At 43.3% G+C, this 25,488-nt stretch overlaps 1 protein-coding gene across 1 annotated transcript; it reads right to left on the bottom strand.

The window, feature by feature from the left end:
• Positions 1–2,247: 2,247 nt before the first annotated feature.
• Positions 2,248–25,037, bottom strand: LOC121099107. The gene is made up of 22 exons (XM_040617755.1): positions 24,420–25,037; positions 23,570–23,652; positions 22,944–23,100; positions 22,129–22,290; positions 21,636–21,761; positions 21,178–21,404; positions 19,997–20,364; positions 14,616–15,148; positions 13,721–13,803; positions 13,371–13,527; positions 13,093–13,254; positions 12,604–12,729; positions 12,282–12,508; positions 12,034–12,122; positions 5,850–6,382; positions 4,960–5,042; positions 4,654–4,810; positions 4,300–4,461; positions 3,811–3,936; positions 3,489–3,715; positions 2,838–2,929; positions 2,248–2,567 (listed from the first exon to the last, which is right to left on the bottom strand). The coding sequence occupies exons 1-22, from the start codon at positions 25,026–25,028 to the stop codon at positions 2,548–2,550; spliced, it is 4,509 nt and encodes a 1,502-aa protein (XP_040473689.1). The 5' UTR covers positions 25,029–25,037; the 3' UTR covers positions 2,248–2,547.
• Between the last annotated feature and the right edge of the window lie 451 nt (positions 25,038–25,488).

The following is a 25,488-nucleotide window of genomic DNA, read 5'->3' as shown; positions in this document are numbered from 1 at the left end:
CATACAAGAACAATCCAGGAGGTTTTGACTCAATCTGAATTTTCTGATTTCATATGGAATTACCTCAAAACTTTCAGGAAGAATTACATGAAACCATTACATCCTCTCTTTCTCTTCCCTGTCCTTCGTAATGAATTAATTTCTAACCTTTTTACTGTCTGTCTATTAACTTGGTTTATTACCCTCTCTGGTATCACCATGTTACCTCTGTGAAAAATGTATTGATTTTATTATTATTTAGGCTGTTCTTTCCTTGGCCTAACTGTTTCCCAGGTCTGAGGCTTGGATTTATTTTTAAGAGTATATTGAACAGTCTCTGTCACAAATCCTATTATGTATTTTCTGAATTTGCCACTAGAGGATGCTGTGTGATCCGACACACTGCACGGACTGGCGCTGCATTGTCAGCTTCCAAGAAAGCCTGGCCCTTGTACCAAAGGTGGGACGTGTTTCTGTGTGTGGTTAGCCAAAGGAACAGAGCTGTACCGAGCCACGAAAGGGCAGAGTACAGTATTCCCTTGTATCGACACTGCAAATGTAGACAGATTTCAGCTCACCCCATCTTGTTTTGATGGGCTTTGATGTTATGATGGGCAAATTATGCTCTGGTAAGTCCTGCCTAATAACTCCATCTGGCAAAGTCAAAGGAAAGCCCGGGGTGGATGCACTCGGCTCAGCTCAGCTCAGCTCAGCGGTGGATGCACCCTCGGTTCATCACCCTTACAATGCTCTGCAGGCACTGAGGGAAGCATACCCAGCATGGAGGTTTCTCCCCTTTCCCACTTGAGAGAGACAGCAGAAGGGAAGCAGGACACTCAGTACTGTTCCTGACAGACAGCCTAGAACACAGCTGGCTTCTTTCTGGGATCAGAAACATTCTATTTGAACTGTGCTCAAATAAAGTATTTCACCCTAAAGACCATTATAGGTGGCTAATGCTGAGATTTAGACTTTATTTTTTGAGGTAGTCAACACTGGTTGATATGAGGAGTGGAGCATAAGGCAGAACATGAGTCCGTGTTAGCTTGTAGGGGAGCATGAGAGTCCTGTTGTGACTAAAGGGAGAGGTATTTTTGCTTTGACGTTACAAATCTTTGTTTTCTAGGGAAATAATTTCTCTGACTCATCTCTTTTTCTGCTGTGCTGGGAATTTGGCTTTGGATTGTAACACATAGACAGTTTGGTGCCTTTTTAAATAATACACTGTTATCCAAAAAAAGATATTTTACCTGACCTGTATCTGTTTGCAAGCTAAAGTGCAAATACAAAGCTATTTGATAGAATAAAAAATGTTAGTGATTTATGTGCTGTCCAGAGAACAATGAAGGCTTGTGAGACCCACCCTGATTTATTACAGGTTGGCAGCTGAATCACTCACTTGATATGTGGTAGACCCTGTTCAGCTGCTTTCTCAGCCCACTGCAAATCAAAGGCTGAAATACAGATTTGTAAGTTTTAAATGAGTGAGATATTTCACTAGTTTTTCTTCCTTGGTCAAGGCCAAATAATGTGAAGCAGTTCTAGTAAGAAAGATTGAACCTTGCCAGCACCCCACCATCCTCCACCCATCTGTCCAGAACACTGTACAGCCATGGAGCGAGGAACGCTGTCTTATGAAATAAGAGAACTCAATTCCTTCATTTTGAACCATCAGAAAAAAGACCTGAGCTCAGATCTTCCAACATGTTGGGAGGAATAAGCCTCACAATTGAACTTTGTGTTATAAGGAGAACTTTGCATACTCATCTCTCATTTCCTGATCTAATCCTTTGTTTTTATTGAACAAGACTGGATAAAGCACTCATCTCAGAGTTGGGAGGGGTGGCCGTCTGAATATGATTGATTTCTCGTTCAGTGACCCAAAGGAAAATATTTTTGATCTAGCAGAATTTTCATGAAAAGTTGGTGTTAATTAATCCTGATTGTTTCAGTTCAGCTGCTGAACTGACAAATTGACTACTTGCACATCCCTTGCGATGTTCACTATGAAAAAGGGTTTCACTCATCCTTTTTCCATCCCTATAGGTGTCACTCTTGAGTTTGATGTGAATGTATTTGTTCATCTCCAATATTTTATCCAGACATCATCAGATTACGTTAGGATACACAATTTTCTTTAGGGCCATATTACATATTACACCCAACCATAATTTCTCCGTGAAGGTATATCTCATTTGTTCCACCTAAATTTAAATATTATATTAATATACCAAATAGATTGTTGGACACACAGTTTTGTTTGCATTGCAGAAAACTGAAGTTTTATTAGAGGAACTGTTATCAGCAGAAAGTAGATCACCAATTGCACTGCAGGGAAGAGTATGTAGGTACAGTGATTCGATAGGAAGAACAGTATGAAAAGGAAAAAGTAGATCATTTTAGGAGAGTCCTAGAAATTGTTCATCTTGACTTCATCAGTAACATTTGTAGAGCCGTCTGTGCATTGGGTAGGCACACAGTGTGTGTGCTGTGTGTATTCTCATGTTGTAGGCTAGGCTGCTCACAAGGCAGCAGGGAGATCAGGGAGACCAACGCATCGGTGGTATCTTAGCACACTCTTGACTGCCCTGTGGAGCAAAAGAAGAAACCGTTATTCTGATGGGGAAATCAAGTCTCTTGCAGCACTAGCATTTCAGATGTATACATTATTTAAATGTCCATCTATGTTACCAAAAGTGTGAGAAAGGAGCTTAGCCCATTTCTGTAACTGAAGCTAAGACACCCTGACATTGAGAGATTTGATTGTGAATGGTTTATTTCCTGTTGCAGTGAAACATAAAATATGAAAGGCATGGGGGCAAGGCAAACTAGGATCCTCTTTGGAAGATGCTTCTTACCTGTCTTGTCACAAGATTGACCGTGAGAGTAGGAAGTAGAAGAATAAGAGTGGGAGGATATTCCCCCTCCCTGGAGAGCTCCTTGAGATGTTCTGTGCAAGGAAAGGAGTTTTAATGAAGGCAGTGATAAATACAGAAATACATTCATAAAGAGACATACTGTGACATGATGTGCAGTACATATTACAGCACAGCTTTTCCTGCACCTTGCCAATATTTCTTTATATTTTTTAATTTCATTCCTTTCAGCTATATTTACCTAGAAAGTTGTAGAAGCAGAAATAACAAAACAAGTATAATTCTTCTACTCTCACATTACAGCTGTGCTTGCTCATCTGCTGACAGAACACAGTATGCTACAGTTTGGTTTTGCATGGTGATTCCTCTTATGGAATTTACTCAGCACAAGCAGGCCAAGTGGAACTGATTAACTGAAAATAGGTCAGTAACTACATGCTGTTTCCCTCTGTGGTTCATGTGCTTATTAAGTTTATGATATATACATTTCAATAAAGATGCTTTGAAAAGGTCTGTTCTGTAAAATTTAGATTTCAAATACAGACTGGTGAAACATTCTACTCTGACTTTGAGTCCCAATAGAAAAAAGATTGTGGTAGACTTTATGCCCTTATTTGCAAATAAAATACATACACAAGGTCTTGCTGTCCCTCCTGCAGCAGTGCCCGGTACTGAGCAATCTCCTGTTCCAGGCGGGTCTTGATGCCCAGGAGCATCTTGTACTCCTGGTTCTGACTCTCCATCTCGCAGCGGATGCTGGCCAGCTCCTCCTCTACAGAGTTAATCTGCGCTTGGATCTGTTGCAGCAGGCAGCCATAGCGAGCTTCGGTTTCTGCCAAGGAGTTTTCCAGAGAGCTTTTCTGGAAGTGGAAAGGCAGGAGTTTAGGACCAGAGCTCTACCCATCCCTGCCCATTCCGAGGAGGGAAGGGCTCTCAGCAGTCCTGCCCCACGTACCGTGCTGAGCTGCGCCTGCAGTTCGATCTCCAGGTTCTGCATTTCACGTCTCAGCTCAGTGAGCTGGTGGCTGCTTGTCTGGATGTCCTGGCTGCTAGAAGCGACCTGCCGGTTGACTTCTTCGATCTGCAGGAGTCAAACCCCAAACACAGTTTCTAAGTGAGACGATCCTCTCAGGGAGCAGATTTGCTGACTGAGAGCTAATGTAGCCAGGGAGCCTCTCCCTTCCATCCTGTCCTCATCGAGGACAGCCTAGTCATTGCTTCGTAGATCCTGATGTTCCACCCAGCTGTGCACATCAGACTCGGCCTGCTCCCCCTCTGCCACTGCAGTCTTTCCCCAGCAGCTGTTCCCTTCCCGTTCCCCAAGCCGTGCAAGTGTGGTGCAGGTGAGCAGCCTCCCCCTTTTAGCCAAAGGCATTGCGTGCCCAGTCGAGGGTGCCTGGGTTTTCCCACAGCAGGAGACTCCACTTTGTGCATTGCTGCGTACCTTGACTTCATACCACTGCTCAACCTCTCTGCGGTTCTTCTCGATGAGCTGCTCGTATTCGTTCCTCATATCGTTCAGTATCTTTGTCAAGTCTTCTCCAGGGGCAGCATTGACTTCCACGCTCACGTCGCCACCCGTCTGAGACTGCAGCTGTCTCATTTCCTGCAGAGTCCAAAGAGAGAAACAAGGAGCACAAGTCATTTCTTGTGGTGGGGACAGTAGGTAAAGCAGTATCAAGGTACCAACGAATGGTGATCATGTGACTTATAGCTGAACGGACTTGATGTGTAACTTTGGGAACCCTGAAGAATCAAAGCACTATGTCTTGACACACTATTTATCATTGCATTGTACCTCCTCATGGTTTCTCTTAAGAGAAAGCAGTTCATCCTTCAAGGACTCCAGCTCAGATTCCAGTGAAGATCGTGTGCGAGTGAGATCATCCAGGACATTTCTCAAGCCATTAATGTCAGCCTCCACAGTCTGACAGATGACCAGCTCATTCTCATACCTTTTCCAATGAAAAAAGGATTAGTCATTCATTTCATTACAATGCATATGCTTGGTCATACCACTTGGGACAGGGTATCATCACCTGCGTTCATTAACCTGATAAAATTCATGCCATGAAAGATGCAAGGTTCACAGAGAGGTACTCACTTCATTCGGAAGTCATCAGCGGTCATCTTGCTGTTATCAATGTCAAGGAGAAGTTTGTTATTGTCCACAGTGGCAGAAATGATCTGAAAAAGGTGAAGTTGGGGAAGGGTCATTCTGTGTTCAAGGCATCCAGGAGAAGAAGAAAAAAGACGTAAAGCTTTGGTAGGGCATTGCTGTGTGTCTTAGGATTGTTTTCTGCTGTAATGCAGGGGCCACAGAAACTTGTTGAAATGCCATGCCACAAGAACTGGTGTGAGCAAGATTTTGACTTCCCCAAACACACTAATAAAACAATGTGTTATTGGGGGAAAGAATACTGAACATTTATGCAAGGACATATGGGTTTATGCTCTCTGGGTTTGTAAGGAAGTACAGTTTTTGTCCCTGATGCTTTAATTCATCTCATTAATAAGAAACTAATTGTAAGAGAAGGCCTTGGTCCTTCTGTCTGGCCTAGGTAGGAGTGTGCAGAGACAAGAGGAGCTGTGATATTGCACTCCAGGTGCTCTGGCTTTGCACTCCATCCAGCTGAGCCGGGTGGGAGCAGAGTGAAGGACTGGAAACCGCAGATGCCTGGTTTGGAGCCACCTGTACAACGTGGGATTACAGCTACGTGCGCCAGCATGTTTGGGCCTGCTGGAGCACTCCTTGGCGCCTCGGGCTGTGCCCTCAGAGCACATCCCTTTCGCTTGTGGGGTGCTGTGGTGTGGGGCTTTGCTTACCCAAGAGGCGGGAGGCGCAACTCAGCAGGTTTCTGCCTGCGGTGCCACCAGCGAGGCTGACCAGTAGGTCCCTCCCACCCATTTAGAGCCAGTGCCAGAGAGGACAAATTCCTTGCAAAGGAGAATAGCGCGCGGGAGATGGAGCCACGTTAGCTGGGTCTGTCCTACCTGGTTCTGGAGTTGTTCGATGGTCTGGTAGTAGGAGCTGTAGTCCTTTGAGGCACTGGGAGCTTGTTTCCTGTACCACTCGCGGATGTGGTGCTCGAGCTGAGCATTTTCTTCCTCCAGCCTTCGCACTTTATCCAGGTAAGCAGCCAGGCGGTCGTTGAGGTTCTGCATGGTGACCTTCTCATTGCCGCCCAGAAGCATGTCCCCCCCAGCACCAAAGCCTCCTGCAAAGCCACCACCAAAGCCTCCTCCCAGGCCACCACCGAAGCCTCCTCCCAGGCCTCCACCAAAGCCACCAGCAAGGCTGCCAGCGCTCATGCCCCCTCCGTAGCCAGTGCCGCATGCTCCCCCACCATAGCTTCCACCGCCTATCACCGAGGAGGCATATCTCCTGCAGGAGACGGAGGAGCTCCTGCCACTGCCGCCACCACAGGCGCCTCCACCTCCCCCGCTCCTGTAAGAGGTACTAGATGTTCTCTTGATGCTGCAGCTCATGGTGGAAGGAATCAGATATCCAGCCCCCAATGCAAAGCCTGCCGCACAGCTTGATACAGAAAATGAGACTGCAGCCTCTGTCCTCGCTGATGGCTATTTATACCTTGTTGGTGGGTGTCACCTGTAAGGCAGGCCAGCTTCCCATGAAGTTTGCCAGCCTTAGTGCTCATGCCAAAAGTGATGTGCTAAGGGGAATTTCTTTTGGGGCTTGGGACAGCCCTCCCCATAGGTATTGTGTCTGCATGCTGATTCACCTGAAGCATGCACTATAATTTTGGGTGGGTGGCTGTGTGTTAGATTTTGTTTCAGATAACATGTTGCTGGCTACTCAGTGAGTGAGACTCATTGTAATAGTTCTTTGTAGTCATTTTTTTGTCCTGAAAGCAGGTGATGAAAGCACCACCTAGTTACTCTGTTTTAATTTCAAAATTAGAGAAATACAAACTCAGGCACCCTGTGGATGAGCTTTGTTTCATTTTACCTGCAGAACTGCCAGTAATTGATGCTTTTGAAAACATAATCTTTAAGAATTTCGGTCCTTCTCTTCAAAGAAAACTCATCGTGAGTACTGTCTTATGCTTAGTGGTAAATCTCAGCAGAATAGCCTTTGAAGAAGCAATGATATTTCTGTTTTTACCAAACTCTGGTAGTATCACTTCCACAAATAATCCTATGTCTTGCAGAGTGGTGGACATGCAATGATGTCATTTTAAAGTTGTGATTTTTTTTTAATTTTGTGCAAATTTCCATTCACCCAAAGAGTATTTACGACTGAAATAGATGTGTAGAAGCTATAAGGCATTACTGACTTTGTCTTGGGAGAGGAGAGCAGAAGGATTCAGCTTTTTATCTTAGCAAAATGGAGGCTAAAATGATTGCCTTGCTCTTGAGGAAGGAGATACCAGGGCTATTTAAAATAAAGGGCAATCCTTCTGTCCACATGGGAAAGGGCATAATCTGGTTTTGAGTGTATTTTGGCTGGAAACTAACAGGAGCTTTTTATCTGTGGGAGGTATAAGGGTCTGGAAGGCTTCCATTGCAGGAGCTTCAGGTGGAAAAGAGAAAAAGGTTTGATATTGTCCTTGATCAATTGATGGTAGGGATTTTATTGTCATATAGTAGAGATAGCTGTGATGACCCTTTAGATCCCGCTTGCCTTCTATCATTTTGTCTAACACTGCTGAGGTTTTTAATGCTGCTGTACAGTTGCAGCATTTCAGTAAGAGAACAGGATGTGATGAACCCTTCTTTGGAAATGAAACTTTGCCTTTAGATAACTTTTAGAAAACATAAAATTTTAAGCCTGAAACACAAGGGGCCTCTTTACATGAGAGTTAAACTTTGATGGGATTTCATCTCCATTTAGAATTTCAAAATTACTGGTTCATTTCATTGTTGGTTTCTTCATTTATGGTCTTACTTACACACAGCTTGCAGTTGTGGCTGGAGCAACATTTTCTCTCTTAGCCGCAATCCTTATGAGACCCATAAAAGTTACTAATGCGTGTTATGGCTGACTGAAGAATCATGGAAAGACATTTACCCTTTTTTTTGATACCCCTACACACACTTTCTTAGATGTGCTGAAGATAATGTAATACTTTGATCTTCATAATTATAATTGTTCTTTTATTGGTAGCTCTCTAATTATCTGCACGTCAGAACCAGTTGCTTTGCATATGTTATTGAGACTGAGTCATCATTATTAAAAATTAAAAATTATTTTCTCACAGGGTGTGATTCCTTAGTCATATTTTCCTCGTTAGATTGTTGAAATGCACCTTTATTCTTCCCTATGAGATGTTTATTACTGATCGGCGTTAATGCCAGGGGTGTTGATTTTATATCTCCTTCTCGGCATTGTTGCATCATAACATGTGACCCAACAACTTCATACATTTCCCAATGCTGTATTTTCATACCATAGAGAGATGCCTTTTCTCTCTCTGTCTGTCTCTTCTCTTCTTTTGAATAGGTGATCTAACTATGCTTACTGCTGTAACTGTATCACAATACTTAAACTTTAGACTTTCTGTTCTGCAACTCATGGGTATTTCCATGTCTTCTATTCATTTTTGGTCCACCACCCTGTGGACACAGCTCTTCAGCCTGGGATAGCCGTGGTGAGTCAATTTGGACATACTGATTTACTTCACAAGCCAAAAGAGCCAGGGCTCCTAAAGTTCCATTAACGTTCGTAACCCTTGTGATAACAGAAAAAGATCGGACATTTTTTGTTGTAAAGGGTATAGAGGCTCCTCAGCCATCTGAAGAAACTGCTAGAGCTTTGAAATCATATCTTCCTCTGGAAGATTTTTGCTCATAATACACCCTGTGAACATCTGTAAATCAGAAGAGTTTGTTTGAAGTAACAGTTTTATAAATCCTTTCCAAGTGCTGTTTACTCACTGGTGAAGTTGGATGCAGAGCCACAGACAGATACGCCAAATTGGCAAAGGAACTAAAAGTCAGTGGTTTTCACAGAAGTTATGATGCCATTACTGGATATATGTCTTCAGTCACATAAGAGGCAGAGGACAACCTCAGAAACAATTGCTGGTAATTAATCATTTTACGACAAATGAGTCAACTGTGGTCTTGGTAAGAAGAGTGCTACTCCCATGAATTTCATCAGGAACTCCATCTGTGCATTCCTCATCCTTCACCCATCACTTCCCAGCATCACTCACCTGTGCATTTCTTCAGTTTTTTCAGAGATGAAAAATTTCCATAACCCCAGATTCTATTCTTACTTTTCTTTTATGTGACTCTCTGGGATAGACCCTTATACCTTGCACATGTGTAGACCTACAGAAAATCCTATTAAATGTGAGCTATTTTAATTCTACAGTCCATTTAAATTGTTAGTTCAGTAGCCCTTCCTACCACTGAAAAAGGAAAAGTTTGAAAGTAATTCCTAAGAGAAAATAAGCTCTTCCAGTATAGCAATCCTTTCCTGTTCTCTTTCTACCTGCTAGAATATGCTGTTACAATCCATGATATTAATAAATCAAATTCTAAATTCCTCCCTGACAAAGCCCTTTATTTCCTTTCCTGTAGATCTTTTCAGAACAGTAAGCAACCGTATTGCTTTTTCTAAGAACCATGGGTGAAGTGAGTGCCAGGAGCAGACAGTGATATCAAGATTCCTGATCGAACATACTACAAGGTTTGTGGGGCATCTGCCAGCCGTAGATGGAGGCGGTGAGGCACGCTGTGCTTGGGGCTTGCCTGTGGCATGGGCCATGCTTTTCCCCAGCACAGCCCTTGTCCCATACTTAGGTGGAGGTCAGTGCCTCATGAATCAGTGGTGACATGCAAAAGGCATCATACTGTGAGCTGCAGCAGAACTGACATCAGTGATCTAGCCCTGCTGCAGTGACTGGCAGCTTTGCAGTGCATCCACTCCTTTCAGTCTGAAGATTTTGCATATCTTTGGCTTTGTAGATTTAACTTAAAGCTCTTCATAGTAGCATCTATTTCACAAAGACTTTACACTCTTACAAATTAGTTCAGAAATGGTGAAAGACATACGGCAGCTCTGATGTTCTCTGGAGTCCTCTGGATGTGGAAGACTGCATTTTTTATCATTCTGATACTTCTCTCTGCTTCTGGAAGACTAGAAGGAAGCAAAATAACTTCAGTGCTTATTTATATACACTAACTGTAGTTCAAGTTTCCATAATCCTGCCTTTAAAAAGATGTCTTCTGAAGCTGTTTTGGCTATGTTAAGTACAGCCAAGACTTGAATGAATTCTGGCAGCCTTTGGAGATGAAAGTCATGTTTGCATTTGCTTTATATCACTTTCTATACTGTTAAAACCTGAAATGAGATTTTTATTCTTTGGAAAAGGGCTTTTATTCATACAAATTCCTGATGCTGGACTGAAAAAGTCAGTTTGGAAACCCAGGTTTTCAACACGAATATAAAGTATTTCTTCTTTGTAGATACTTACTGCAGACTGCAATTACGATATTGTGATGGCAGAGCCAAGGCACATGATTACTGAAAGACCTAGCCTAAATAATACTCTTTACGTTGTTTATGATGAGAAATCCTTTCATTTCATGACCCTAACAGAGCAATACCCTCACTCTTAAATGAAACAGCAAATACTAGAGACCAGATTTCTGTCTCTCATTCCTCCTAAGTCAATCGAGTGTACTGACAAAAATTGTGTTCTTGGTATTATACTGGTATTTAAATTGAAATTTCTATGATAAAACATAGGATTGTTTTTGATGCGTGACGCTGAAGGAAACAGGCACATATTTCCTAACAGAAGTTAGCAATATGTAATTCACTGTGTACTCAAAGGTGTAGAAATACTTGATGTCAGGAAACCCATACGTTCTGGAACAACCTCTACTGAGTCACACCTTCCCTCAGGAACCCTAGCTATGATGAGCTGAGTAAAGCCAAAGATTAATGGAGTCTGATGAGTCATAGTAGTGACATTGAGCACAGTTTAGTACATCAGAAGTTAATTAAATGATCTTCAGAGCATTACCCATCATTGTTGTTTTCTTTCTCCTTTCACTCACATTGTTCAGTGTCTTTAGCAAAAAGCAGCAAGGCAAGGGGCCATAAAGCAATCTGTTAGTGGCCATTAGAAAACAAAATGGTAAAGCATTTGTAATTCCACAGGAAGGAGAAAAATTGTGTCAAGAACTGGTATCTGTTCTCAACCTTATATCTCTTGCTTTGAAGCAGAGAGTTCTAACAGTCTCACCTGACTGACAGTTCCCATAGGCAGAGCCTGGAAGATGTCACACTTCACACAGCCTTCGTACAGCCATGTTCAGAATTTGTGACATTTCCTTTTACTGAGTGATAAGGCCTTGGAATGGTGTCCATTTTCTTAGTGCAAAATAGAGTGTCCTGAGACTATTTTACAAAGTACGATTGGGCAATCTGTATTTGATTGGTTAGCTTGATAAATACTCATTCAAATTTTGTTAAATTAAATTTCCCAGACACATTTGTTTTATTTGCATTGCAGAAGTAAAGTTTTATTAGAGGCAGTGTTATCAGCATTATTTAAGCTTTTGAACAAAGAACCAGTTGACAAAGACAAGCATTGCAGAATGAAAGAAGGGGTGCTGAGGCAGGTGACCAGGCACACTTTCCAAATTGTTCCAGTTGCATCAGCTGTGCTGCAGAAGTGTTTGGTTCAGTTTCTTGTTGTCCATGTTCAATGCATCTTAGCTGGAGGATGCCAGCATCACTGTTACTGCGATTGCTCTAGCACACTCTTGACTGTCCTGTGTAAAGACAAAAACAGATAATTGCCTTAAGGCGAAATCTGATCTTTCCCGATAAACTGAATTCTTTCACCTAACATGCTGTGTCAGCAAGAGAAGCTCAAAAGCTCCAAGCCCTGCAATACCCTAGGCACTTTCTCAGAACTGTATATTTTTTTTATTCCTATGAGCAAAAAAGCATATCCCATCCTGTAAAGTTTATAATCTGTATTTTGTATTTAGGTAGAGGGAAGGGAAAGACTTACTGTATTTTAACGCCTAATTATTCTGTGACAGTCAGTGAAGTTCTCTGACTCCTGGACTACTGGACCTGGGAATCTTGCCCAGCCCAAAATACTAAACTCTTTTTCAGACAAAATATTCTGTAGTCATTGGGCTAGATATAACCCACTAATAAGCATATCCATACAAAGTGTTGTCTTACCTGTCATGTCACCACACTGGGAATGAGTGTAGGAAGAAGAATATGAATGGGAGGATTTTCCACCACCTTGAAAAGCTCCTTGGGAGGCACTGTAAAAGGAGAATACTTAATTCACAAAAAAAAGACATAACCACTGGATATTCAGTCAAAAAAGGTGTTATTGTAGCTCCATGGACAAGAAGTTTCTATTAGCAGTTAAGCACACAAGGATTTCTTTTTATACCTTTGCTATAATATGGAATACGTACACAATGTCTTGCTGTCCCTCCTGCAGCAGTGCCCGGTACTGAGCAATCTCCTGTTCCAGGCGGGTCTTGATGCCCAGGAGCATCTTGTACTCCTGGTTCTGACTCTCCATCTCGCAGCGGATGCTGGCCAGCTCCTCCTCTACAGAGTTAATCTGCGCTTGGATCTGTTGCAGCAGGCAGCCATAGCGAGCTTCGGTTTCTGCCAAGGAGTTTTCCAGAGAGCTTTTCTGGAAGTGGAAAGGCAGGAGTTTAGGACCAGAGCTCTACCCATCCCTGCCCATTCCGAGGAGGGAAGGGCTCTTAGCGGTCCTGCCCCACGTACCGTGCTGAGCTGCGCCTGCAGTTCGATCTCCAGGTTCTGCATTTCACGTCTCAGCTCAGTGAGCTGGTGGCTGCTTGTCTGGATGTCCTGGCTGCTAGAAGTGACCTGCCGGTTGACTTCTTCGATCTGCAGGAGTCAAACCCCAAACACAGTTTCTAAGTGAGACGATCCTCTCAGGGAGCAGATTTGCTGACTGAGAGCTAATGTAGCCAGGGAGCCTCTCCCTTCCATCCTGTCCTCATCGAGGACAACCTAGTCATTGCTCCGTAGATCCTGATGTTCCACCCAGCTGTGCACATCAGACTCGGCCTGCTCCCCCTCTGCCACTGCAGTCTTTCCCCAGCAGCTGTTCCCTTCCCGTTCCCCAAGCCATGCAAGTGTGGTGCAGGTGAGCAGCCTCCCCCTTTTAGCCTATGGCATTGCGTGCCCAGTCGAGGGTGCCTGGGTTTTCCCACAGCAGGAGACTCCACTTTGTGCATTGCTGCGTACCTTGACTTCATACCACTGCTCAACCTCTCTGCGGTTCTTCTCGATGAGCTGCTCGTATTCGTTCCTCATATCGTTCAGTATCTTTGTCAAGTCTTCTCCAGGGGCAGCATTGACTTCCACGCTCACGTCGCCACCCGTCTGAGACTGCAGCTGTCTCATTTCCTGCAGAGTCCAAAGAGAGAAACAAGGAGCACAAGTCATTTCTTGTGGTGGGGACAGTGAGCAAAGCCGTATCAATAGATTATGCCTTGGACACACTATTTATCATTGCATTGTACCTCCTCATGGTTTCTCTTAAGAGCAATCAGCTCATCCTTCAAGGACTCCAGCTCAGATTCCAGTGAAGATCTAACCAGAGTCAGATCATCTAAGAGATTTCTCAAGCCATTAATGTCAGCCTCCACAGTCTGACGGATGACCAGCTCATTCTCATACCTTTGCCGAAGACAAGAGAGACAGAGAAATGGGGAAATGAGATGATGATGACATTCAATGGCACACATCTTTTCAGGTTCAATATCCCAATAAAACATGAAGACTCAGTAAAACTACTTGGGGCAGTGCTGCCTTGTCTCCTGAGGTCTTGAGTGTGGTTTGAAAGACATGTAAGGTTCAGAGAGGTACTCACTTCATTCGGAAGTCATCAGCGGTCATCTTGCTGTTATCAATGTCCAGAAGCAGTTTGTTATTGTCCACAGTGGCAGAAATGATCTGAAAAAGGTGAAGTTGGGGAAGGGTCATTCTGTGTTTAAGACATCCAAGAGAAGAAGAAAAAAGACGAAAAGCTTTGGTAGGGCATTGCTGTGTGTCTTGGGCTTGTTTTCTGCTGTAATGCAGGGGCCATATGGGAGGCTAATGGTCCAAATTTACTTTTCAAGGAGACTTGGGTTATCACAGACCATCCTCCCAAATCCCTTGTCTTTGCTTTTCTTTCTCAAGCTAAAGTTTCTCCCATGTGTGCCAAGGAATGTATTGAATGTATTCAGCCCTTTTTCTGCAATGCACTCCTTCACAGTCTGTTTACCCAGTTTTCTTGGTACCAGTGTAAGCCGACTGCAAGAGAAGGCCTTGGTCCTTCTGTCTGGCCTAGGTAGGAGTGTGCAGAGACAAGAGGAGCTGTGATATTGCACTCCGGGTGCTCTGGCTTTGCACTCCATCCAGCTGAGCCGGGTGGGAGCAGAGTGAAGGACTGGAAACCGCAGATGCCTGGTTTGGAGCCACCTGTACAACGTGGGATTGCAGCTACGTGCGCCAGCATGTTTGGGCCTGCTGGAGCGCTCCTTGGCGCCTTGGGCTGTGCCCTCAGAACACATCCCTTTCGCTTGTGGGGTGCTGTGGTGTGGGGCTTTGCTTACCCAAGAGGCGGGAGGCGCAACTCAGCAGGTTTCTGCCTGCGGTGCCACCAGCGAGGCTGACCAGTAGGTCCCTCCCACCCATTTAGAGCCAGTGCCAGAGAGGACAAATTCCTTGCAAAGGAGAATAGCGCGCGGGAGGTGGAGCCACGTTAGCTGGGTCTGTCCTACCTGGTTCTGGAGTTGTTCGATGGTCTGGTAGTAGGAGCTGTAGTCCTTTGAGGCACTGGGAGCTTGTTTCCTGTACCACTCGCGGATGTGGTGCTCGAGCTGAGCATTTTCTTCCTCCAGCCTTCGCACTTTATCCAGGTAAGCAGCCAGGCGGTCGTTGAGGTTCTGCATGGTGACCTTCTCATTGCCGCCCAGAAGCATGTCTCCCCCAGCACCAAAGCCTCCTGCAAAGCCACCACCAAAGCCTCCTCCCAGGCCACCACCGAAGCCTCCTCCCAGGCTTCCACCAAAGCCACCAGCAAGGCTGCCAGCGCTCATGCCCCCTCCGTAGCCAGTGCCGCATGCTCCCCCACCATAGCTTCCACCGCCTATCACCGAGGAGGCATATCTCCTGCAGGAGACGGAGGAGCTCCTGCCACTGCCGCCACCACAGGCGCCTCCACCTCCCCCGCTCCTGTAAGAGGTACTAGATGTTCTCTTGATGCTGCAGCTCATGGTGGAAGGAATCAGATATCCAGCCCCCAATGCAAAGCCTGCCGCACAGCTTGATACAGAAAATGAGACTGCAGCCTCTGTCCTCGCTGATGGCTATTTATACCTTGTTGGTGGGTGTCACCTGTAAGGCAGTCCAGCTTCCCATGAAGTTTGCCAGCCTTAGTGCTCATGCCAAAAGTGATGTGCTAAGGAAATTTCTTCTGAGGTAAGTAAAACGCATTACCATTCTGCTCAAGTATGTCTGTGTTGATTCACCTGAAGCATGCACTGTAATTTTATGTGGGTGGCTCTTTGTTGGGTATTTTGTTGAATAATACAATATCTCATAGCTGCTATTAATCTGGCAATATCTCACTAGTAATAGGAGTTAATGAAGGCTCCACCTTGTTGTCTGTCGCCTTCAGTCTTCCGTGTGGTGAAATTCAGTATTTCAGCTTTGTCTTTCTCCTGTGATCACAGACAATGATTTGTTCAGACCAGCAGTCTCCAAGGGGCTCTTCATTCATTAATTTATTCAAAATTTACATTAGCTCTTTAGAAGTCTACTTTAATTTGTTGAAATAAATTATTAACTTTAAAAATTTCATTTCCATGTCTGTTATAGAAGAGAACTTAATACTAATTTTTCAGTCTGTTGCCACTGCTTATATCAAGGAAGGTCCTGCTGGTTTCTAACTTTCTCTGAAAGTGCAGTATGGTAATTGCGGTCATTTTTCTTATTGAAGAAAACCAGTTGACAGCCACAAGAGTTGTATTTTGCAAAGGAAAACATTAAATCTTCTCCTATCAAACAGCTATTAATTTTACTTTAGCTGTTTTAAGCAGACTCAGAGGAAACTGAGAGGAGAAATGTTTGCTATTTCATATTTTCATAATCATATTAAAAATAGCCATTTCTCAGAATATGTCTTTGAATTTTCTAGTGCAGTAAAAAATAAGTTTGGTGAAAAGATACACTGCCAAAGATTAGATCTGAAGTAATATAATCATTATCTGAAGTTGTTACAGTGAATTGTGTTTGCCAGCCGTGAGAGAATATCTTGCAACACAAAACACAGAGTAAGAAACAATTGTGTATTTTTTTCCACTGCCTATGCAATATGGGATGTTCAGTGAGTTGCTTTTTCCATCTTTGCTAATCAAGCTTCTATGAAACTGAGAAAAGCCTTGAATAGAAACAAATTCTCTAGTTTCCAGCTGTGCATTAAATATGGGCACTGTAATTCCCACGGAAGAGTAATTTGGCAAGTACAAAGGCAGCACAAGGAGGTCGTGGAACCTGCTGTGAATTACCACCTCAAAATCAGCTTATCCACAGTGAGGGAGGATTAATTCGACCTAGAAGTATTTTAGGAAGAGATTTCATGTAACAGAAGAAGAAATAAACTCATTAAAATCAGCAAAAGAAGAGTGAGAAGGGATTGAGTCACCTTACATCTGAAGGTACGCATCAGAGGAGGGAGTAGCATTGTCTGAGTTTGACGACAGTGTGCCTGTATGTGCCTGTGGTGGGTTGACCCTGGCTGGACGCCAGTGCCCACCCCAGCTGTTCTATCCCTGCCCTCCTAAGGGCAAACTCTAAGGGAAGACTCATGGGTCGAGGTAAGGACAGTGAGAGATCGCTCACCAATTACTGTCATGGACAAAACAGACTTGACTTGGGGAAATTAGTTTAATTTATTACCAATCACATCAGAGTAGGATAATGAGAAGATCCTGCCTAGATCCACAGGATTTTCCTCAGTCTTTGCTCAAGGTACAGTGAGATTCTTTATTCCCCTCTGATAGTCTCTTCCAATTTCCTTAGCCACACCAGTGACTTTCTCCTGAGAACCCTTCATTCCCTCTAACTGGCTCTCTTACTAGGTGCTGTCTCCACTCTGCCTATTTTAACCCTTTCTGAACACCATCATCCGATGCATAGCACTTAGTGCCTGTTGGGCAGCAAGGTAATTGTGAGACAGGAGAAGAAATACTCTTTAAATATTAATTTAAAGTGTAGCTTGCTATCTGTGGAGGTGATGTAACGTACAAGGTGCAGGAGTTAACGGTGTAGTACCCTCTAGAGGGCTCTGGCGTTAAGCACAGTTGATTACTTTGAAACAATCCACATACCATTTGCTATAAACATCATATATCTTTCTAGATGATGTGTGTAGTCCAAATAGCTAAAACAAAGAAATAGAAATCAGCATTACTGGACTCTCATTCTTCCTGTTGTGTGTCACTGGAAGTACTGGTGTGGCACAAAGTCAGTTTAACATGTCTGCAAAGCCTAGTTCGTGCAGTCACAATACAAAACAACAGACTTTGGTTTGGTGTAGGTCAAGTATTTTTATTTCCCTGAAAGGTTTCCAAGTGTTGAGAAAGTTTGCACGGCCATATGACCTGTATTTCTGGAAATTAATTTTGCATCTGTTCTCTTGATCCACACCCTTGTGTGTCGACCTCTTTTACCTTTACTCGCTAGTTCTAGCTCTATTTCCACAACCCCCCCGTTTTCTTTCACTCTTTATTCACCACTAGAGGCCACTCCCTGAGCACCCAGCCCTGCAGCAGCGGTTCAAGCTCCAAGTTCACGTCCAAGTGAAGCAGAGCCCTCACTTGTGCAGCCTCAGGGAAATTTTGGGCCCTTGTCTGACCAGTATACTCCGCTAGCCTTTGGAGCTAGGACCTCTGCATGCATTTGGAAAAAACTTAGCTTCACTTAGGTTTTTTCCTGTCTGGGCCGGAGTTACAACCGGGCCTTCTGCAAACAGCGGTATGAGCTGAACCTGCCTCAGGGAAGAACTACAGGGAGCCTGGCATGCTGGGCTGGCACTAGTATTTTATGTTCCTTTCCAGGTTTTCCGCTGCTGGTTTTACTTGCCAGCTGCGCAGCCTATAATTGACTTCTGTTCTGTGTTGTCCAAATAGTAGGTGTGCAATGTACTAAGACTTTCAAATGAGTCTGAGGAATTCAGATGCTAACTTCTCATTAAAATTAGTAAAGCTGTGGTTTGTAATGTGTCTACTTTGGCAGCCCTCTCCTCCAGAATATCATGCAGAAATTCCTGAGACTCCTCAAACGGTGCACAAGAGACTGCTTTGAAGGGTCTAGGACGATACAGTTAATTTCCTTTGATCTCTGAATTTGTTACTTTCTGGAAGGCAAAGTTATTTTTTTCAACTGTCTCTGGAAATGGGTTTTATCCATAGGGGTGGACCACAATCAAACAAGCTACTGTTTGTTTTCATGAACAAGGTTGTCCCAGTCACTGGAGAAAGCTATACTGTAATTTTTTTGAAATAATGGGTATAAAAAAGCTGGACAGAAGCAAATGCAACTCCCAAAAGATAGCTAATAACAAGAGAGTGCTTTCCAGTTATTTGTTTGTTGAGTTGCTCCGAGCTCTTGCAGCAGCCAAGCAATCACATTTTTTCACAAGTTGTAGTCAGGAATGTTTTTAAGTAACAGTTAGGTGTGTCTGAAAGAGTTATAGTAATTTTCTTCATTGTACAGCTCTTCCTATATCCAAAAGTAAACATTCCAGGTACTTTCACACATGCTTCATTTGTCACAGGTAGAAGGCGAATATTCTTGTTAGTATTAATGTTTTATGGAGGAGAACGTTGTAAAGCTCCTGTATATTGTATTCCCTTTTAACTTCTTTTTCTTGTCTCTTCAAAAACAGATTCCTAGTTTGTGTATTTCCAGTATAAACCAAAAAGTGTCAGTTAAGTTTTTGTGAAATCACAAATTGAAATATTCCTTTCATTTTACAATCATGGTTCTGGAATCATTCATGTGTCTCTGTCGGGCCTGGGTGGGCACTCCTTTGATGCCAACCTTATTAGCATTCATGTAGCGCTGGGATTCTGCAGTCTGGTCTGGTCTGATAATTAACTGCTATTGAATCTTAGGGCTCAGCTCCACAACAGTATCTGGCGCATTATTAAAAAATGAGGGCACAGCCCAGGATGCTCCAAGAAATTATGAGCTGCCCTGAATGCTCAGACATTGTGCTTTAACTCTAAATTTCATTATCAACTATTGTAATAGATCACCAAGTTTTCTACCTAGACACATGTGTTGGCATGGCTTTGTATTTTCTTTTTATGTGTTTACATCTATGGAATGGAAGAAAACCTACACACAGGATTCTGGTTGCATCAGACAGAAATGAAGTTTTATTAGCGACATTTTCCCCATACAGCCCAACCCAAGTAACAAACAGCTTGAATCTCTAAAGCAAGTAGCTCAAGTGCCAATGATTGAAGCCACAAAGCATTCCAGGCAGAAGAAGCGCATAGCGTGGTGGACAGGTGGCCCCCAAGTAGCTGTGATGGGCCTTTTTGGATAGATGGCATCAGCAGCATTGGGGAACTATGAAGAGCATCTGTCGTTCCTCGGGAGCATGGGCAATGTAGAGGATTTGGACCAATTCCTTTTGAAAGGTCTTGCACTGTAGGATCCTTATTATGTATGCTTAGTCAAAAGATTTTCTTCCATACCCTGTTTGGAAATAAAACAAACATTAATTTTTTCAGTACTGACATGTGATAGGTGACCATAAGCATTCCAAAAGCATAAAGGCAAACTTCAGCATGGTACAAAACCAGCAGTATTTATGAGGTTCTGCAAAGAGAGATGAAGAAAACCGGCTGTGGTTTTAACTACATGATTAGCTGATGTCACCCACAAAATTGAATAGAAATTGAATGTGTGTTTCTTAAGCAGAATGGATCCTTTGCATACAAATAGAAAAGAATTGTTAGTAAAAGTAAATCTAACACTTTCCAGAAATTTCAGTTTATCCTCAGAACTGTTTACTTCCTATGTTGGTACAGTGTATGAATTATTGAGGATGGGACTGAGAACAGTGTGCCCATGCAACAGTTCTCACCTTGGCTTTCACCACCACTCCTGCAGGACTGTGATTGGGAAGACGAAGAGTAGGAGTGGGAACTGCTGACGCCTCCTGAGATCCTTCCTCCTCCTCCTCCTCCTCCTCCTCCTCCAACAATACTACTGCATCCACCGCTGCTTCCCCCTCCTATTCCTCCACTTCCTCCTCCCATTCCTCCTCCACCACTTCCTCCTCCCATTCCTCCTCCCATTCCGCTGCCAGAGGAAATGCCACCACCTCCATATCCACCACTCATGCTACTACCTCCTCCTCCCCTTCCTCCTCCAGAAGAATAGCCACCACCTCCTATTCTACCACCTCCCATTCCTCCTCCCATTCCTCCTCCCATTCCTCCTGCTGGGATTCTGCAAAGAGAGAGAAAGAAGGAGAAAAAAAATTAATCAAATGCATTTTTGACCTCAGAAGAAAATCTATCTACAGATACTGTGCAGAAGCCTGCACTTCCCTTGTCTGTACTTCTTTCTAGACTCTAGCACAGATCAGCAAGAGAACTGATGCAGTGCCAAAAAAGAGAACTGATGCAGTGCCAAAAATCAACCTCTTTTTTCAATTTCAGCTTGAATGCCAGAGTTTTTGCTTTTCCCATATTCTGCTCAGATATTTCTTGCAAGATTTAGCATTGCTGCTGTATCAGTGTATGATGTCACTGCGCTCCAAATTGGAAAGGCAGAACATGAAGCTTTAGCTCTTCTTTCAGGTACCACTTAAAAGCAGAAGCAGGCTCACTGCATAAGGGAGACTGAATCAGCTTGAACTTTCAGCATGTTGCATGCTGAGACTTTTATGAAGATCTGGAAAACTATGGTCATTTTTCTGCTTATGGTCTTTTGCAAGGTGATTTCTGTCTGTTAGTTCCTGGCCTTTTCTAGAACCAGGGTGAAGGTAAGTCTCTGTATGTGGGTTTCCCTGTCCAACCTCAAATTGGTAGTTCAGAATTTCAGCATTAAGTTTTTTCATATGATTTATATTCTGAACAGGTTTGCCAAGAAATGCGTAGTACCTCAAACCTAGGAGGCAGGTGGTCAAGATAGCTGAATTAGCCTCATTTCAGTACAAAATCTGTTTTGCAAACCTAGACTGTTAATTTCCTGTCTTTGTGGCTAATCTAGCCACCCTGGGTTTCACACAACGCTCTGTTCTTTTGTTGATTTACATACACAAGATCATGCTGCCCTTCCTCAAGCAGTGCCCGGTACTGAGCAATCTCCTGTTCCAGGCGGGTCTTGATGCCCAGGAGCATCTTGTACTCTTCATTCTGGCTCTCCATCTCGCAGCGGATGCTGGCCAGCTCCTCCTCCAAGGGGCCGATCATACCCTGGATCTGCTGCAGCTGCATGTTGTAACGACGTTCTGTGTCTTCCAAGTTGGATTGCAAAGAGTCTACCTGCAAATGGAAAACAAAACAGAATGTTTACAGGAATGTGGCAAATTTAACACATTTTTGTGGAAAAACTGGAGATCTTCACAAACCAGAAGAAAGCATATCTTTGAAGATAAATAATCCAGTATCCCATTCTCTACAGCTGGAGTACTTTTTAGGTCTAACCGTTCTTTCATTCCAGTGACTCATACAGCCTGTGTCACAGGTGAAGCAGAAGCAAACCTCTTTACTTACCATGCTGATTTGTGACTGTAGCTCAATTTCCAGGCTTTGATATTCACGTCTCAGCTCAGAGATCTGTTGGTTGCTTGATTGTATCTCCTGGCCACTTGAGTGGACTTGTTGATTAACTTCTTCCATCTGAAAAATTCACATATGAAATTAAGGCATTTTTGATAACAAGAAAACATTGTGCGTTAACATAAAAGCACTGAGAAAGAAATTAATAAGAAAGATGTAATGTAGAGTGACTGTGTATATTTCCCACATGCCACTCTGCTATCTCACTCTTGTGTAATTCACCTTGCTACTGGAACACAGAGATTCTACATGCTTTACTACATAACCTCAATACTCCAGAACTGACCTGTTGCAGTAAACTGCTTACATTTATTTAAAGTTAATGTTCCTTAAATAATTCATGATAAGTTGCCTTTCCTCTGCTGGATGTTAATTGGTCCAGCTCCTTGTGCAAGACTGAGTAATCAAAAAAACCCCCATGCTTTACCTTGGTTTCATACCAGCTTTCCACCTCTCTCCTGTTGTTCTCAATAAGCCGTTCATATTCGCAACGCATTTCATTTAGTTTTTCCATCAAATTAATGCCAGGAGTAGCATTGACCTCCACATTGACATCACCACCAGATTGTGTTTGCAGTCCTTTCATTTCCTAGAAAAAAAAACACCAAAACCCCCCCATGCTGTCAAAGGGTGAAGGTAAAGAAAAATGTCATAGTTTCAAATAAAGGAAAAGAAAGAAACACAAATCCTCACACAGATGTATCACTCCTGCAAAGGGGGCCTCATCTGCCCTGGTCGTGAAAGGGAACAATTCTGCCATTCCTAAGGCAAACTTTATAGTGAACAATAGCCAGGCACCACATACACATTGACCCTGATATTTTCTCCTCAGGGTCATAAGGAATTTGATGCAGCATGCTTTTTGTGAAAATCCTTTTATGAATTTTTCTTCTTAATGAGAAATACCATTGCAGATAGTATAAATATTTTCTTTTAACTCCTCCATATGTTCTATGCAATTTTCCTTCCATGAGTTCAGCAACAGAATTGTACTTTGTACTGAAAGCCATTCATTTCCCTGGTCTCATTTCAGCACATGTTGACCTAGGTGTCTTATTACATCAGTTGTGGGCAGCTATGGATGCTACATACTCCTGAAAATCAAAGCCAGATTATGTCAAATTGAGTGATCAAAGCCAGCAGCCAGAGTCTGGTTACTGCTAGTGGAAGAAATCCACAGGAAATTCTCTGAGTATTGAGTTTTCATTAGTTATTATTATTTTAAGGTGTGGAGAAACTTACCTCTTCGTGGTTCTTCCTAAGATAGATCAGTTCCTCTTTTAGGGATTCAAACTGTGTCTCCAAGTCAGATCTGGCTAGAGTCAGTTGATCCAAAAGTGGACGTAATCCATTAATATCACTTGCCACACTCTGGTGGAGAGTGTATTCGGTTTCATACCTGAATGACAGATGAGAAAGACAGTAAAAGAGCTGCCAGACCTCTTTGTTCGTTATCTTGACTACGAGCAGTTCCCATCAGTACCTCTTTGGGTTTTAATCTCATTGCTCAGTTCTTAAAGAAATTACCTAATTCTCTTTCCATCTCTAATAGGTTTGTTTGATTTCAGTAGAATTTCTGTCTATGAGATTTATATGATGAGGATTATGCTTATAAATCTGCATGGAAGGATAGAGAAACTTAGAATGTCATCCTTTAAATGGCACTCTTCAATAACTTGTCCGGCGAAAAATAGTGATGAAAAAATAATAAAAAAATCGTTCTCAGAGTGCTTTCCCCCAAAATTGTATATTCTGTCATTGGAGCCAAGAGGCTCCAATTAAGCACCTCAGAAGTTTAATCAGCAATATGAACTCATTGGGGGGTAAAGGGAGGCAAGATGAAATGAGACAGGAAGGGAAAGACTCACTTCAATCTGAAGTCATCCACAGTCATTCTGGTATTGTCAATGTCAAGAAGGATCTTGTTAAGGTCCACATTTGCACCAACAATCTGAAAGAGAGAGGGCAGATGTTATGTGGTCAGTTGTCTTTTCAGTCTGACACACAGAGGCAGAAAATACCTGTACAGAAACACGTTTCAGAATATCTTCATGGCAATGTCAAGCCTGACTAGTGCTGCAGGAGCTATGTATAGAGAGAAGAGTTTATTTCTTCCAGTTAAAAGAAAGTGCCTTGGCTGTCAGTTTTGATTGACAAATATTTATTAAAAATACCTTGCTGGAAAGAATAATTAAATAAACTCCCTATATTCAAAAAACAGTGGAAAAGCATAATTACCATTGCATTTGGCATATTCATGTAGGAGATACAAGACTATTAAATGGCTGAGGGCTGGAATCAGACTAAATGCACATGTTGGCTCATCCAACATGTATGTTCACAAAAAGGTGCAATTATTATGCCACTAGTAGCACAACATAAGCAAGCAGTGATTATATCTCCTGTTCAAGAGAGCGAGGAACAAACCAGCAATAGCCAAGTGTTGAAGAGAGCACTGGACAGGCCCCGTAATGGGTGTGCAAGTGATGATCTGCCATCTCACCACACACTGCTACCTGCGCCAGACACAAGTGTGCCAGCATATACACATCACCCACAGCCAAGACAAACTGGCAGTCAGGCTTTGTCACCACATCAGTCTGCTTCCTGGCTAAAACAAAGGAGGGAATGTATTTCCCCAAATACGGATATTGTGCTGCAGGAGGCAAGTGCCGTTCTAATGACAGTCTGTTCAAAGTTAGTCAAATTGCAACGTACCTGGTTTTGCAGTTCTTCAATTGTTCTGTAATATTGGCTGTAGTCCCTGGATTGAGTGGGACCTTGGTTTTTATACCACTCCCTGATCAGTTGTTCAAGCTGAGTATTTTCATCCTCCAAGCGTCGCACTTTATCCAAGTAAGAAGCCAGGCGGTCATTAAGGTTCTGCATGGTCAACTTTTCATTTGTGGAGAGCAGGCCGGCCTCTTCACCAAACCCCATTCCACCGAAACTACCACCACCATAGCCACCACTGCCACCACCAAAGCTGCCACCACCAAAGCCACCACTACCCCCGAAGCCACTAAATCCACCTCCACTATAACCACCACCGCCAAAGCTACCTCCACTGAGGCTGGCTCCATAGCCACCTCCCATTCCCCCAAAACCACCACCGCCTGATCCAAATCCTCCTCCCATGCTTCCACAGCCCATTCCTCCTCCATAACTGCCGCCACTCATTCTCCCACCATAGCTACTGCGGCTAATCCTCCCACAGCTGCCACTGCTAAAGCCCCCTCCATAGCTGCTCCTGGAAGCTCCTCCACCAAAGCTTCTCCCAGAAAAGCCTCCACCACCTCCAGAAGAGGTGTATCTTCTAGTGGACATAGAGGAGTATCCACCAGACTTACGCACTCCACAGCTGCTACCCCCTCCACCACCACCACCACCACCACCACCACCTCCACTGCTAATTCTAGTGGTACTAGTTGAAGATTTAGTGCCACAGCTCATAGTGGCGGCAGGTGAGAGTCTAACCGCAACCCCAAATTTAGGTGCACAGCCTGATAAGATTCAGGACTGTAAATTTTCATCCCTAGCTCTCTCTATTTATACTTTTGACAGTGGGTGTCACCATCAGGGTGTTTCTTTCTCCCAGGGCATTTACCAACCTTGTTGTTTGTGCCAAGAATAATTTGCTGAACAATATTTTTTTGCTGATATCTCAGGCAATCTAGCCCATTGCTGGGTTTATTGTGTTTGTTTAAGAGTGAACGTTTAATTTCTTTGGGGTGGCATTCTTTTCATTTAACTTTTTCTGAAAAGATATTTTACCTCATCCAGCCTG

Source organism: Falco naumanni, chromosome 18 (assembly GCF_017639655.2).
Source record: "Falco naumanni isolate bFalNau1 chromosome 18, bFalNau1.pat, whole genome shotgun sequence".
NCBI classification, from domain to species: domain Eukaryota; kingdom Metazoa; phylum Chordata; class Aves; order Falconiformes; family Falconidae; genus Falco; species Falco naumanni.
This window is presented reverse-complemented; position numbering and strand designations above follow the sequence as displayed.

Coding starts and splice junctions, on each gene's coding strand:
- LOC121099107 (XM_040617755.1), bottom strand. CDS start 25,028: ATGTCCACTAGAAGATACACCTCTTCTGGAGGTGGTGGAGGCTTTTCT. Junction 21,762..22,128: donor AAAGCTGGTATGAAACCAAG/GTAAAGCATGGG, acceptor TGAATTTTTCAG/ATGGAAGAAGTTAATCAACA. Junction 13,255..13,370: donor TTAAGAGAAACCATGAGGAG/GTACAATGCAAT, acceptor TGGACTCTGCAG/GAAATGAGACAGCTGCAGTC.